Raw genomic sequence first — 13,818 nt, 5'->3', positions numbered from 1 at the left:
AAAGGAAGATGGTTTAGACAGCTTCTGTGTTGGTAAACAAGTAGGTATTTAGGGAAAGTGCTGTGCTCCAGGGGGGCGTGGAAGCTCAGAGTCCTTTCCCCATACCTTGCCCTATGCAGCTCTTCATCTGACTGTTCCTGAGTTATCTAGTAAGTAAAATGCTTCTCTGAGTCGTGAGCTCTAGCATATTAATCAAACCCAAGCAGAGGGTCCTTGGAAACTCCCATCCATACCTGGTTGGTCAGAAACATGGGCTTGCAATTGGTATCTGAAGTGGGGGGCAGTCTTGTGGTACTGAGTCCTTCACCACTAGAATCCGATGTTGTCTCTGGGGAGACTGTGTCAGAGTTGAGCTGAATTGTAGAACCCCCAGCCGGTGTCCTAGAATTGCTGGTTGGTGTGTGCGTATGGGGAGAGGGGGTGGAATCCACATTGTAATTGGGTACATAGTTCTTACCACCATTAAAAAGCAATTTTAATGTAAACCATCGAAACCTATAAGAACCCCGAGGAATCACTGTACTAAATTAATTGCAAGTTAGAATGCCATCTATTCATCATACATTTACTGAGTGTGTCCTAAGTGCCAGCCACTGTGGACTTGAGATAAAAAGAAAATTTGTTCATATTCCTGTTCCACAGGAATTCAATCTTATAATCCTACTTTTCAAAGGAAAAGAAAAAAACATGAAAAGTGCTAACAAAGTAGTTTAATTGTCTAAGTTGCAAGTGCACGTGGGTCTTTCATGAATGTACCTAGCCGCAATGCCTAACACATCTTTAACAGGGTGACCCTGTGATTGCCTGTTGGAGAACACTGCTTAGCCTTTAGTTTGTCAAAATCTAACCATGATAACAGGTCCTGTAGATTTAAGAAACGGGACAAGTCTCACTGACGTAGAAAGACCGCTGGTGATGTTTCTTCCTTGCGCGTGCAAACCTCGGCGTTTCTGCCTGCCCCTGTTCTGTAGACACTCAGAATTCTAGTTTTATCAGCGTCTGAGAATAGCTTTCTCAGTAGTCTTTTTCAGTTTGCACACCAAATCCAGAAGAAAGACCCACGTCTTCCCTTTTCCTCATGCAGGGTTCAGAAGAAAAGAATTCCGTGGGAAGTTGGCTATTGCAATCACCGCCAACTTCATAAACAGAAACAGCACAGCTGAGGCCAAGGTGGAGGAGATTAGCGGTGTGGCTTTCATCTTCAATCAGAAGTTTTTCCAGGACCTTAAGGAAGAAACAGGTGAGACCGTCACCTCTCTCCAAACCAGGCCATTGTCCGCGCTTCCTAAAGTGACCCAAGGAGCAGCTGGCTTTTCTAGCTCTTGGGACTGGGAGACTCAGTCTGATTAAGTGGAAGCAGAGATTTTCCCCTTAGCATAAGAATGGGCAGGATTCCTTTGAGGACAAGAGGACTTCTTGAGGGCGAGTTCTCCATGTTGTACATGAATATAGATACACATTTATTTATTCAGGAGACAGTTACTGAATGTTCATTGTGTGCTCGTACCCATTGGCATGGGATATAAAGTCGTAGCGGACACGGTCCCCGCCCGAGTGGCTCTGTGTCCGGGGAGGGACACCCACATGAACCATGTTAACGCATGCTTGTTGGTGTGTGGCCAGAGGTCAGCATGAGACTCGGGGAGCGCTGTGAGGGGGCGGCCAGTAACCTGTGAGTGGTCCCTGGAAAAGCGTAGGTGCTTTTGTGCAGTGTGCTGGCAGCCCTTCCTCCGAGGGTGTCCAGCGAGTCCTGGGGAGCATGAGCCTCATCCAGGGGCACCAGTTGTCCCCCAGGCGTGGGCCTTGAGGAAAGAGAGTATCTGTTTATTTGTTCAACAAATGTGTATTGAATGCCTACTGAGTGCCAAATGCTGTTCAAGGATGTGAGATAGAACAGTGGCCAAACCAAAAAAAAACCCACTCTTAGAGCTTATATTCTATAAGGGGAGGAGACCGTCAACAAACAAGTCACTAACACGCCAAGTGGTCTATAAGGAGGGTCGGGGGAAATAAAGCAGGGTGAGAAGAAAGTGAGGGATGAAACACCTGTTCCCAATTCAGTAAATCCCAGATTTTTGTTTCGTTTTTAACCTGATTTAAAAATGTATATTTCTCCTTGAAAAGGCAATGTAACAACAGTGTTAAATCTTTACACTAAAAATAGTTCATCCACACCAAGCACCACCTAGCTCATGAATAGTCCTCGTTTTCATGTACTCCTTTTAGGTAATTTTCCACCTGCATCCTTTCTTTTTACATGGATCTAGTAGCTCTCATCTCAATTGTAATGCAGGGTCTCTGGTCCCGCTCTCAGCGGGTGGAGACAGAATATGGTGAAGCTGAAAAGGAACACCCATGGAGCCATAGATAGGGGAGTCATACCACTATATTCTCAATGGTGGCTGGTCGAGACACAAAAGCAAACATCTGCCAGGACCCCATCGAGGGATCTTCCTGCACCCCAGTCTAGCTGGCGGCCGGATGAGACACAGGAAGTAGGATCAACACGATCCACAATCTGCTTGCTAACCACACTTGCTAGCCGCAATTTGTGCTTGCTAGCGTAGCCATGGCAGTTATAGCAGTGGCTAATGGCTAACTGGTTACAGCTAATGGCCAACTAGTCACAGCTGATGGCCATCTACTACCCGAGCCAGCACCTTTCCACGTGAGGCCGAGAGCCTGGAAACTGCTCTCCTGGCTCTGTCCCCACACTCCACCCCTCCAGGGTCTCACCTCAGACCCTGCGTGAAAAGTGTCTTCTGTGAGGGGCCCTGTGTGAAGAACCTAGCCCATGAGAAAAGATTTCAGTTCAGTTCAAGTAATGTCCCAGGGGGTGTCCCTCGATGTCCACCTACTTTCTGGGCACAGCCAGACTTCCTGGGCACAGCCAGGGTTCTCAGGGTACCGTGCTGGAACAATAGTGGCTCACAGCCAAGATGCTTACATATTCTCGACGGCAGCCATTTGAGACACAGGAAGCAAACATCCATCAGTACCCCAACGAGGGCTCTTCCTGCACCCCAGTCTCGCTGGTGGCCGGGCAAGACACAGGAAGTAGGCTCAACACGATCCGCAATCCACAATCCGCTTGCTAACCACACTTGCCGCAATCCACGCTTGCTAGCTCAGCCACGGCAGTTATATCAGTGGCTAATGGCTAACTGGTTACAGCTGATGGCCAATTAATTACAGCTGATGGCCATCTACTACCCGAGCCAGCACCTTTCCACGTGAGGGCGAGAGCCTGGAAACCGCTCTCCTGGCTCTGTCCCCACAGCAGTACTCCTTGCTATTCTGCTTCTCACATTTAGTATCACATTTTAAATACTATCCATATTGCAACCTAGTTCGCCTGATGGTTGGTTTGGGCACAACAGCTCATTAAGTGACTGTATTGTCACTGCTTAAGCATTTAAACCATGGGGTGGCAAACCGGCTGGCCACATGTTTTTGTATTGCCTTCAAGCTAAGAATGCTTTTAATATTTTTGAATGGCGAAGAAAAATCAAAAGAATGTTTTGTGACAAAGTTGAATGTTATATGAAATTCAAGTTTCAATGTCCATAAATAAAGGTTTAGGGGAACACAGCATGCCCATTTGTTTACACTGTTGCCGGTGGCTGCTCCACCATGAAGAGTTGTTAACAGATTGGATGCCCCACAAAGCCCAAAATATTTCCTATCTGGCCCTTTACAGAAAAAAGTTTGCTGGCCTCTGACTTAGACCTTTCAGTTATTTATTGTCACAGCTAAAACTGCTTCTGTAGCATTATTTTGATAAGATAGTTTTCTAGGAATGGGATTCCTTATTGAGCCAGACTCTGCCTCTCACTGGCCACAGTGATGTGTGCCCATTGCATGACCCTCTGAATTTCACCACAGTTGCATTATCTTATTTAAATAAAAAAAAAAAAAAGTATTTCCTTCCGGCATATTATGTCCCTTTGTATGACTTAACAATCCTCCAACACTCACTTCCCCTCAAAAACCAAGAAAATACTTAAACAGATCACCCAGCATAAATTATGATAGGACAGTGGGTGTGTTTTTCCAAATGTTTCGATGAGCTTCCTTTAAACTTTGCTGTGCTCGTCACCTTTGGCCATTGTTTTACACCAGTGCCCATCACACAGTGACTCGGATGAATTTCCTCTGATTCTCTGCGAGAAGGGGGTGCCTCTGCACTGATGGCTGTTTCCTATTTAATGGTAATAAAGAGGTTCCTATGGTTACCCCGTACGCCTCTGTGTTGACTCTGATAAGCAGCCATGCATCTATTCCTTTCTCTCTCTTCGAAGAAGCTAAGCCAGTGGTTCTCAAACTTGAGCATGAGTCAGGCTCACCTGTAGGGCTTGTTAAACCATGAATTGCTGGTCCCTACCCCCAGAGTTTCAGTAGGTCTGGGTTGGGCCCTGATCATTTACATTTCCTATAAATTCTCAGGTGGTGCTGATACTGCTAGCCAGGGACCCCACTTTGAGAACCACTGAGCTAAGCATCTCACAGCATTGTTTTAAATGCAGAAAGCCAATCTATAAAGTTTCTGCAAATGGTGGAAAGTGCACAAAGATATAGCCCAGCCCTCTAACCTGAGGTGCTCCTCCCAGGGCATTTGGGTTTTCACACACAGCAAGGAAATGGTCAGAAACATCACTTCGCATAGTCTTTGGAGAATTCCCTCAGCTCTTTGCATCTCTGGCCGTATGGAGGGTTGGTGGGTGGGACTTGCAATCAGATGGTCCAGGGTTCAATCCTGGCCCCATTGTTGCGTGGCTACTGTGCGCAGGTAGCACTTGCTCAGCTCTAACTTGGAAATACTGGTCCACGGCCCCTAAGAATTGTTTCATTTGAAAAGAAATAGGGCCTTAATCATATGATAAAACATAAATGTATCAAACCAACATGTTGTACTCCTTAAACTTACACAATGTTACATGTCAGTTACATCTCAATTTAAAGGAAAAGCGATCGTGTCCGGTGGGACTGTAGAAGCTAGCCGTGCTGACTTGGGTAAATCCTGGGACTCGCGTTTCCCTCTTCCAGCCTTGTCTGTCTCCAATACTTGCCTCACATGCTATTCTGCGGGTAGATAAAGAGGCAAAGCAGGGCTCCTGAACCACTGGGTGCTGAGGAAGCGATACTGACCGAGTCCATGAACGCTTCTCTTTTCAGGGATTGATCTTGAGAACATTGTTTACTACAAGGACAGCACCCACTATTTTGTCATGACCGCCAAGAAGCAGAGCCTGCTGGACAAAGGGGTCATCATCAATGTACGTATCCCCTTGGCGATGCTGTCCTAACTGTCTTTCCCTTTGTGACCTGGGCTGGGCGGCCTCAGCACGTGTAGGAGCGGACATCATCCTGCCAGAAACTGAACAAGGGGGCAGCAGAGAAGGAACCACTGCCCACCACTGTCCTTCTCCTGGTGCTGCATGAGTGTTGGGTGAAAGAGCCCACACCAATACACACAGGCATGTTTTCGCAGAGCTGTGGGGGAGGGGTGCTGAGCCCCTTACCCAGGTATTACTCCCAAGAGATCAGCTGAGTCTTTTCCGTCCCTACATCTCATTCAGCCCTGCCTGCTTTTCTGGGAGATCAAATGTCATTTGGAGGCAGATGGGGGCTCCTTGTCTTAGTGGGAGACAGAGACACTTTCACTTGTGAAATTCACGCTGTGGCCTCCTTGTCATGGTATGGGGGAGAAGCTCTATTATTGCAGCTGAAAAGACTTCAAAATACTTGGCTCTGCCGTGTATTAACTCAGGACGGTGACAAAGCTGACCTTTCTGAACCTCAGTCTTCTCATCTGCAGAATACGAGTAATAGTTTCTGTCTGAAAGGGTTGTTTGGAAGAGTTGTTTAAAAAAACGTATTCAAAGTCCATAGCTCCGTTCCTGGCATGTAGTGGTTTATAGATTTCCCTTTATAACTCTCTGCCTGATTTGGACACCTGCTTTTTTGTGCAACTGGCTTCCTGGCCTCTGCATTTTCCTGCTTAAACAGAGAGCAGGGTTGGCAGGAAGGACCATGCAGTGGTGGGCCCTGGGCTGGAAGCTTCTTTGGTCAGGTGTTCAACCTTTCCAGAGCCCCTGTTCCTGCCACTGCTATGGCCTCAAGATAAGGACCAGGCCGTGCGGGGTCAGCCTGCTCTCTGGGTGTGGGCCTACAGCCCAGGCAGCACGGTGACCATTCATTGCTGCTTGTCAGAGAAGAATGTGCCTGTCTTCTCGCCGGCTTGTGCTGGCAGCCTGCCAGGTGGCACTAGTAACCCAGCCCTCCCCTGGGCCCTCTCCGTGTTGGTCAGGTCTTTGTTGAGAGCCTGAGTTGCTGGACATGTGAATGAAGCTGAGCACAGCCAGCAGATGTGTGAGCAATCAGCTCAACATCTGATGCCCCACTGCTGACCCGGTCTGGGGGAGGCAAGCTGGGTTCCCTCTTCCCTCTGCTCCACGGGTGTCCCTCCTGAAGTTGCTCCTCTGCCATGTTGCCTGTATCAGATAGTGAAGGACCATTTGGCGTCCAGGGGTATAGGTGCAGGGGGCATCTTTGCAGAGGCAGGGGAGGCTTTTGTCAGCCCTCCCCTGGGGCATCAGGCAAAGTGTGATTTGGGTTTCCTGTTTCACGGGCTGAGTGCTCCAGTCATCTGGAACGCTAAGGTTCCCTCGGTCATCCCAAGGCATTTGTCCAGGTCACGACACGTTGCTCTTGGGGACTTGATTCCTTGGCAGTTGTCACAGCCCCTCCATACCTGTCTCAGGTTCTCTGCATGGCACCAGCGGGTGAGAATGACTCACTCTGGTCCCATCCATCCTAACTATGGGGCAGCTGGCAGCCGATCCCAGTACCAGGCTTCCTCACCAGGGCTTCCTTCTCCCGCAGAGACACTGGTGGCTCCTTCTGAGCTGGTGCTGAGAAGCCTCTAGGTATACGACAGGAACCCTTGTCTAGAAATTGGAGGCCAGAGGCTACACATGGGAAAACGGGACATGGGAGAACTGGGTACCCAGTTGGTTCAGGAGCTTTGGCCTGAGTCTGTAGATGTCTAGCCAGGCTCTCTATCATTCGCATAAGTTGGGAGCTGGCCCATCGTCCCTGAGCCACTTAAACTAACATTCTTCTCTTGCTCCCAGAGGAATGGCAAGTCCTCTGTCTTTTCCTCTCCCTGTATGGGGCAGCATCTACCTAGAGGCACACAGAAGGTGCTGCGCCGATGGTTGTTCTTGTGACTCGACGGACCTGCTTCCTCATCTCTTTCTGCTGATCTCTGGGCTTCTTTCTGTGGTTACTGAAGGGAGAGGAAAGTTTCTCCTCAAGAAACTGTGCATCCGGGCTCCCAGCTGTGCCCATCTTGCTTTCCCCACAAGGAGGGTGGCCCACGTACACGCAGACTAGGGTTCCTGGACACAGCAGGCTCGATCTCATCATGGTGGAAGCTTGGCTGCCAGGTGTGTGAGGTGGACACACATCACAGTGGTTCCCTGAGGCTGAGTCCACCCTCGTTTGAAGCACTGGACAGGCACTGCCTGACTTTTGCTTCTGGTCTACAGCCTCTTTCCAGCTCAACCCTTGGCGTGACTCTTCTTCCGATTGTATTACCCAGCTTTGCTCTTTTTTGCTGCCTCCCTCTACTGCCCCACCTCTCTGTCTAGGATCCAGCCTCTTCAGCACCCTGGGCCTGTGGAAAATGGGACCCAAAATTCATTCCTCTGCCTTTATCTGAATTTAGAACTGCTTCCCTAGGCCTACTCACGTTACCTGTATCCCCATTCCCACTTTTTTCTCTCTTGTCTACTTCTGCCATCCACCCACTTGCCTGGGACCTCCTGCCCTACAAAGCCCCATGGCTTCTCCGAGCAGCCCCGGGCCAGGTGGGCTATCATCCCAGTATGGTGTGCAGGGCTGTCTGCTCCCTTTGCCAGGTCCCTGCACTCCTGTTTGGGCCATCGGCACCAGGCATTACCTTTCTTGTAGTGTCCACATTCACCTGTCACCTGGTCCACCTCGGGTGCTTGAAGCATGTTTGAAAATGGGGATTTTTGAGACCTATCCACTCACTCTTTCCCATCTCATCTCCACACTTCAAGGGGGGAAGTGATCATGTGACTGTAGGAACAGGTATGAGAAAGAAAAGCCAGTAACAGGAGCTCCAGCCGGCACACCATGACCTTACAAGATGTCTTGGGCCAGTGCTGGGTGCAATTTGGGTGACGTGGTTTGGGTTTGGAAATACCAGAATTCCCAGAACAAGGTATTTGAAATCATGGCGATTGGGAAAATTGACCCAGCAGGTCACTCTGCAGCTGCGGCTGAGCCGTCTAAGCCCTGCGTAAATGCTCTTGCTGGCACCTTGGGTGGGTCCAGGTGCCAGCTTCACCATAAGCTGCGTTTCGTGCCACCTTACTGTTGGTGACAGGAGTTCCATTCATTAAGCACTTCCCACGTGCCAGGCGTCAGCCTGGGCATTTAGTAAGAGTCTCAGTTTGTCCTCCCAGGGCTCTGTGAAGGAGATTTTCTTATTCCTATTTTATAAGTAAGAAAAATGGAAACACAGAAGAGTTCCGTAACTTTTCCAAACTTACGCACTCATTAAACAGCAGAAAGGAATTCGACCTGTTGCTCTTGACGACCCGAGGCCTGTGTTGGTCTTATATCTTATACACACTGGTCCCTGTCTTCCCCTTGCCTCCCACCCAGGGATGGGCGCTTTCTGTGTCAGCTTTTGGGAAAGACAGTCTTTTAGTTTCTGTAGCTGCACGACGGACAGGGTTGACCTTGGGAGACAGGCTTCCTACAGTTCACTGGCAGTGTCCCTCCGGGATGGGTACCCCAATCCTCTAGAACAGTGAACACTGTGAGAGCCAAGCAGGCCCTGAGTAGCCCCCTGTCTGTCAGGAAAAGGGGAACTGATTCTGGAGAGAAAGGTTGCGTTCTGCCAAGGACCCATTTCTCTTCTGGTCGTTTTGGACCACTCCACACAGCGTATCTGGGCCACATGAGCCTCTCTTAGTCCATTATACAATCCATCACTCTTTCACTCGCTGTTGTGTCATCGATTTTTACTGACATTATCATGAGAACCAGCCATAGGAAATATGCTTCTACATTTGCCGCAAGACCATTTTGGAGTTCATTGTTCATTACCACACAGTGTTTCTCTGTTGAAACCCCTACGTGAGACCGTTCTTTTAGAATTTCGTGCCAGGAAAAAATTGCCTCCCCTTGGGAGTTTCTATGCTTCCTTCTTTCTGATAAGGGAGCCCTGTGATATATCACATTTCCCTTTTGCCCCGGGTGCCAGGAAGCTCAAAGCCAAGTTTGATGCTTAATCAGAACTCTGTTACTCCTCACAGACGGCTGGTTTGGTTCCTCTGTGTTCCCTTGGCCCTGCTTTCCTATTTCTGTGTTGATGCGCCTCACTGTACACGCCCACTCCGAGTCCGTCTGTGAAGTGGGTATCAATGCAATGAATTCAGGCTGCCACACTGTGTTCCTGTTCTCTGCCCCCCGCCCCCACCCCCAGGACTACATCGACACAGAGAGGCTGCTGTGTGCAGAGAATGTGAACCAGGACAACCTGCTTTCCTACGCCCGGGAAGCGGCAGACTTCGCCACCAATTACCAGCTGCCCTCTTTAGACTTTGCCATGAACCATTATGGGCAGCCCGATGTGGCTATGTTCGACTTCACCTCCATGTACGCCTCCGAGAACGCAGCCCTGGTGCGTGAGCGTCAGTCACACCAGCTGCTCGTGGCCCTGGTGGGCGACAGCTTGCTTGAGGTACTGCCTACATTTGGTGCCCCTACACCCTATGAGGAGACAGGCTGCCTTCCTGCATTTATGCGTCGGCTGGCGGCATCTGCTGTCATGCAGCTGGGGGAAGGACAGGCCCTCAGCCAGTTGGCAGGACTCTGGCAAGCGCATCCTGGCCTGGGAGCCTGCCCTTTCACTAAACTCAGAGGAGAGCCAGTTCTGCCTGCGTATTGGCAAGAGAGCTTTCTCTCCCTCTGTGGGGTTGTTCTGGGCGGACCTCTTTGTTGAAGTACAAAATTAGGCGGCCGGGGTCTGGACTTCACGGCCCTTTTTCTCAGAGCATGTGGACCCTCAGCGAGGCCAAGACTGCTTCCTCATGTGGCTGGATCTTTGTGGCCTTTCAACATAGAGATTGTATAAGACACAAGAAAGGCACGTGGGCCCAAAGTCCAGTTTCTCTCCATTGCCTCCCTGCTCAAACTTCTTCCCAGAAAATTGGCACATGTATTTTACCCTGACGGTAAATACATGCTTTCAGAGGGGATACATTTTTATCTTTAATGTAAGCACTAACCAAAAAGTGTTTATGTATTTATCCCAAGTTAAGCCTAAAATTCCAAACCACACTTTGGGTGCACATGGGACGGTTAAGTGAGAACTGTGCTTGGTGAATGAGTCCTTGTGTGTGGGCTGTGTGTAACCTAAGCTCCTCGGTTAAGCACTCAGAACCCCAGCCCCGCACCCCACTTCTCAGTGTTACCACACAGGACTCTGCTCCCATGACCTCTGCTATACCCAAACCAGAGGGCCTGTTCTTCCATCAGCCTCCGTCATTTCCAGCCACCCTGCTTTTGCCCACTATTTTTGTTTTGCTCACTACTCAGAACACTGTCCATTCTTTAAAATCAGCATAAATGCGGATCTTTTATGAAGCAGTCCCAATTTCCATCTCCCTCCCTAAGGATTGGAATTTGCCTCCGCCTTTTGTGAGTCCCAAAGCAGTTTTGCTGTTCCTGTGTCACGGCACCCTTCTACGCCACAGACATTTGTATTTGTGTTGAATCTTAACAGGCTGCCCTGTCGCCTCTAGCGGGCTGCCCTATCACCTCTCTCTACCCTCAGGCCTCGCATGCGCCTAGCAGTCGGCAAGTGCTAGACAGAATGGGAAAGCACGCAAGGAGTCCTTAGAATCAATAGGAATTTTGCATGTTTTCTTTTGCAGCCCTTTTGGCCCATGGGTACAGGCTGTGCTCGTGGCTTCCTCGCCGCCTTTGACACAGCATGGATGGTAAAGAGTTGGGACCTGGGGGCTCCTCCCCTGGAGCTGCTGGCTGAAAGGTGAGGATCGGTAGCAGGGCTCCTGGCTGGGGACAGGGCCAGGTTAAAGCACAGGTAGGAGAGGGAGTGAGGCTGGCACTAGGCGGCTCCTGGATGAACCTGGAGGCTGTATCCTCTCATCGGCCTTCCCATATGTGGCTTGATTTGATCTTTGGGGTCCCCAAGGAAACTTTCTCTACCATGGTCTGCCTCCTTCAGTGACTTTCTCAGAGAGCCAGTACCTAGTACTAGATGCTGAAGAGAAATCTTCCTCTGGGCTGGCCCGGAAGGTGGGGTTCCCTGCACTGCTCAGTCACAGGAACCAGAAGAGGTTTAGGGGACTCTTCTGTTGAAGTGCTGAGTGTCCTGCCCTGTAGGGAGCTGGGATCTCTGACCTCCTGGGCCTCTTCCCGTGCTGAGATCCTGGGCTCCCTCCCAGGCCCCTGCTGTTGCCACGTGTCTGTGACAGCTGGTGGACTGGGAGAAGTCAGAGCTGTTGGCTGGGGACAGGCTTTTGCTGGTCTTGGGTGTGGAGACCTGTGGTCGTGGGGGGCAGGCCACAGGAGGCAGCGTGGCTGAGTGGCAGTTAGAGCAAAACCACAGGTCGCTGTGCTGTCAGCTCTGCCAGGGGGAGGAGGCCAGCATTGCCGTCTCCTGGACTCCCGCGTGCCTCCTCTCGGCCCCTTTGAACCTCCCCTACTTTGCAGATCTCAAAAACCACAAGGGCCAGGCATTGCACGGAAGGGTTATACAAACACATCTAAGAAGCCCTTGAGAGCCGGGAAGGGGCGTGGGGGGTGGTGGGGAATAAAGACCTGAGGCTTCAAGAGCAGTCGCTGACCCTGGACTCTGCCTCCCTCCAGAGAAAGTCTTTATCGGCTGTTACCTCAAACAACCCCAGAGAACATCAACAAGAACTTTGAGCAGTACACGTTGGACCCGGGGACGCGGTACCCAAACCTCAACTCCAACTGTGTCCGGCCCCATCAGGTAGTCCTTCCCTGGGGCTCTGTCTGGGTCTCCCTGCACTGAGCAGTGGGAAGGAAGGGTCACCTAAAATCTTGGCTCACCCCTGGGACCAAGGCCACCAATGCCTCTTGACTCAAAGGTGGGACCAGTTCCTCTCGCTAGGAGAGCCATGAGAGTAACAGTGTCAGCTTCTCTCTAGCCCACGGGGCAGAAATAGAAAACATGTAAGTCCATGTCCACATAGGTACATATGTGTGTCACCGTGCATGTGTGTTGGTAAGCGTACCTCTCTCAAATAATCTACTTGGCTGAATATCAGGTCCTTTCCATCCATGGTCTTAGAGTCCATTTTTTTCCTCCCATTGATTCAGAGCCATACACCCCCCACACTCTGTAGTCAATAGCACAAAGAAGGGTATGAATTTTAAAAATTAGCCAACAACGTATATTTACACTTGAGTTCTTCCACATTTGGGTGGATAATTGAGGTCATTGCTCTGTGTCTCAGGTGGCCTGGGTTCCCTTGCTGAAGGTCCAGTGGTAGGAGAAAAGAGTGGGTCAGATTCAGAGCCGCTGAGACTAGAATTTAGGGGAGCACTGGTGCTCAGCTGAGTGGTCTCTCTTCCTTGTAGGTGAAGCATTTGTACATCACTAAGGAGCTGCACCAATCCCCTCTCGAGAGGCTGGGCTCAATGAGGAGATCCGTCGGCCTCTCTAGGCGGGGTAAGTGACCTTCCTGGGACCCCGGCGAGGCCACTGGGAGGGATTTTTGGGTAGGAGGCCTGCTGGGTGGCCATGGGGGCATAAGTCCTAAAGCCCGCCTGGCTCTGCTCCGATGACCTGTGTGACCTTAGCCAGGCTCCTCTCCTCTGTACGTGAGTTTCCTGTTGTAAAACCAGGGCATTGACACCCTATAGTATAATCCTCATGAAGGAGTCAGTATGTGTCAAGCGCTTAGCACGTTGAAGTGAACTGTGGAATTACTTCGCTGGGACTTGCTTTTCTCCCCCTTCTGTTGCCCATGCGAGGATCTTATCTCCCCACTAGCTAACAAGCTCCACGTGTTCCACTCTTGTCCTGATCTTCCAGAGCCTGGCACAGTATAGGGCACCAGGCCGGACCCAGACGGAGAGGATAATGACATGAATAACTCCTCAGCAACCATTAGGCTTTGCTCGGGTCACCGTCCTGCTTGAAGACCTCTCTGTCTTCCATCGCCTGCCCACACCTTGCGTCCTCCCTGCTGTTGGGCACACTCGGCCTTACCAGCCATTCCTCCCTTACCTCCCTCCCCACCCTCTGCTGCCACCCCTGTCATCAATCATCTTACACAAACACGGCAGGTTTCTCTAGAGTCTTTGCCATGGCAGTCCTGTCTGTGTTCCTGGAATGCCTTCTTCTGCCTGATGAATTGCTAGACATTTTTCAAGAAGCAGCTTAAGCATCCCTCCTTTGTGACTCTCTTTGGCGAGTGCCCCTGCCCCGGCAGACGCAGAGCAGACCTGCTCACATGCGCCCCCAGCACCCTGCGTCTCTGCCATTGCAACCCTGTGTCATCATCACCCACGTCCGTCCGTGTGTGTCTCCCCCAAGATGAGACATTCCTAGCCTGTAACGGGGGCCTGGCCAGAGCGGGTCTTAGGGACTCCTTGCTGCAAGAGAGCACGTTATCTATCCCAGCATCCTGCCCTCCCACCGTGCTCTTGACAGGGCCCGTTGCCTTGGTGCTGTTTCTCCTGCTCCCCAGCCATGATGGCAATCAGAGGACCACAGGT

General features: G+C 50.6%; 1 protein-coding gene across 15 annotated transcripts in view; it reads left to right on the top strand.

Annotated features, from left to right (window-relative positions):
• MICAL2 (microtubule associated monooxygenase, calponin and LIM domain containing 2) overlaps positions 1-13,818 on the top strand; it is a 207,570-nt gene that overhangs the window by 94,264 nt on the left and 99,488 nt on the right. For all 15 annotated transcript variants that reach the window (XM_033121332.1, XM_033121339.1, XM_033121337.1 and 12 more), the window contains 6 exons: positions 1,085-1,240; positions 5,176-5,276; positions 9,527-9,784; positions 10,980-11,095; positions 11,938-12,064; positions 12,676-12,766. In XM_033121332.1, the coding sequence (XP_032977223.1) occupies positions 1,085-1,240; positions 5,176-5,276; positions 9,527-9,784; positions 10,980-11,095; positions 11,938-12,064; positions 12,676-12,766 (849 nt within the window). The remainder of the gene's footprint in view (positions 1-1,084; positions 1,241-5,175; positions 5,277-9,526; positions 9,785-10,979; positions 11,096-11,937; positions 12,065-12,675; positions 12,767-13,818) is intronic.

The sequence above is a fragment of the Rhinolophus ferrumequinum genome, chromosome 11 (assembly GCF_004115265.2).
Source record: "Rhinolophus ferrumequinum isolate MPI-CBG mRhiFer1 chromosome 11, mRhiFer1_v1.p, whole genome shotgun sequence".
NCBI classification, from domain to species: Eukaryota; Metazoa; Chordata; class Mammalia; order Chiroptera; family Rhinolophidae; genus Rhinolophus; species Rhinolophus ferrumequinum.
This window is presented reverse-complemented; position numbering and strand designations above follow the sequence as displayed.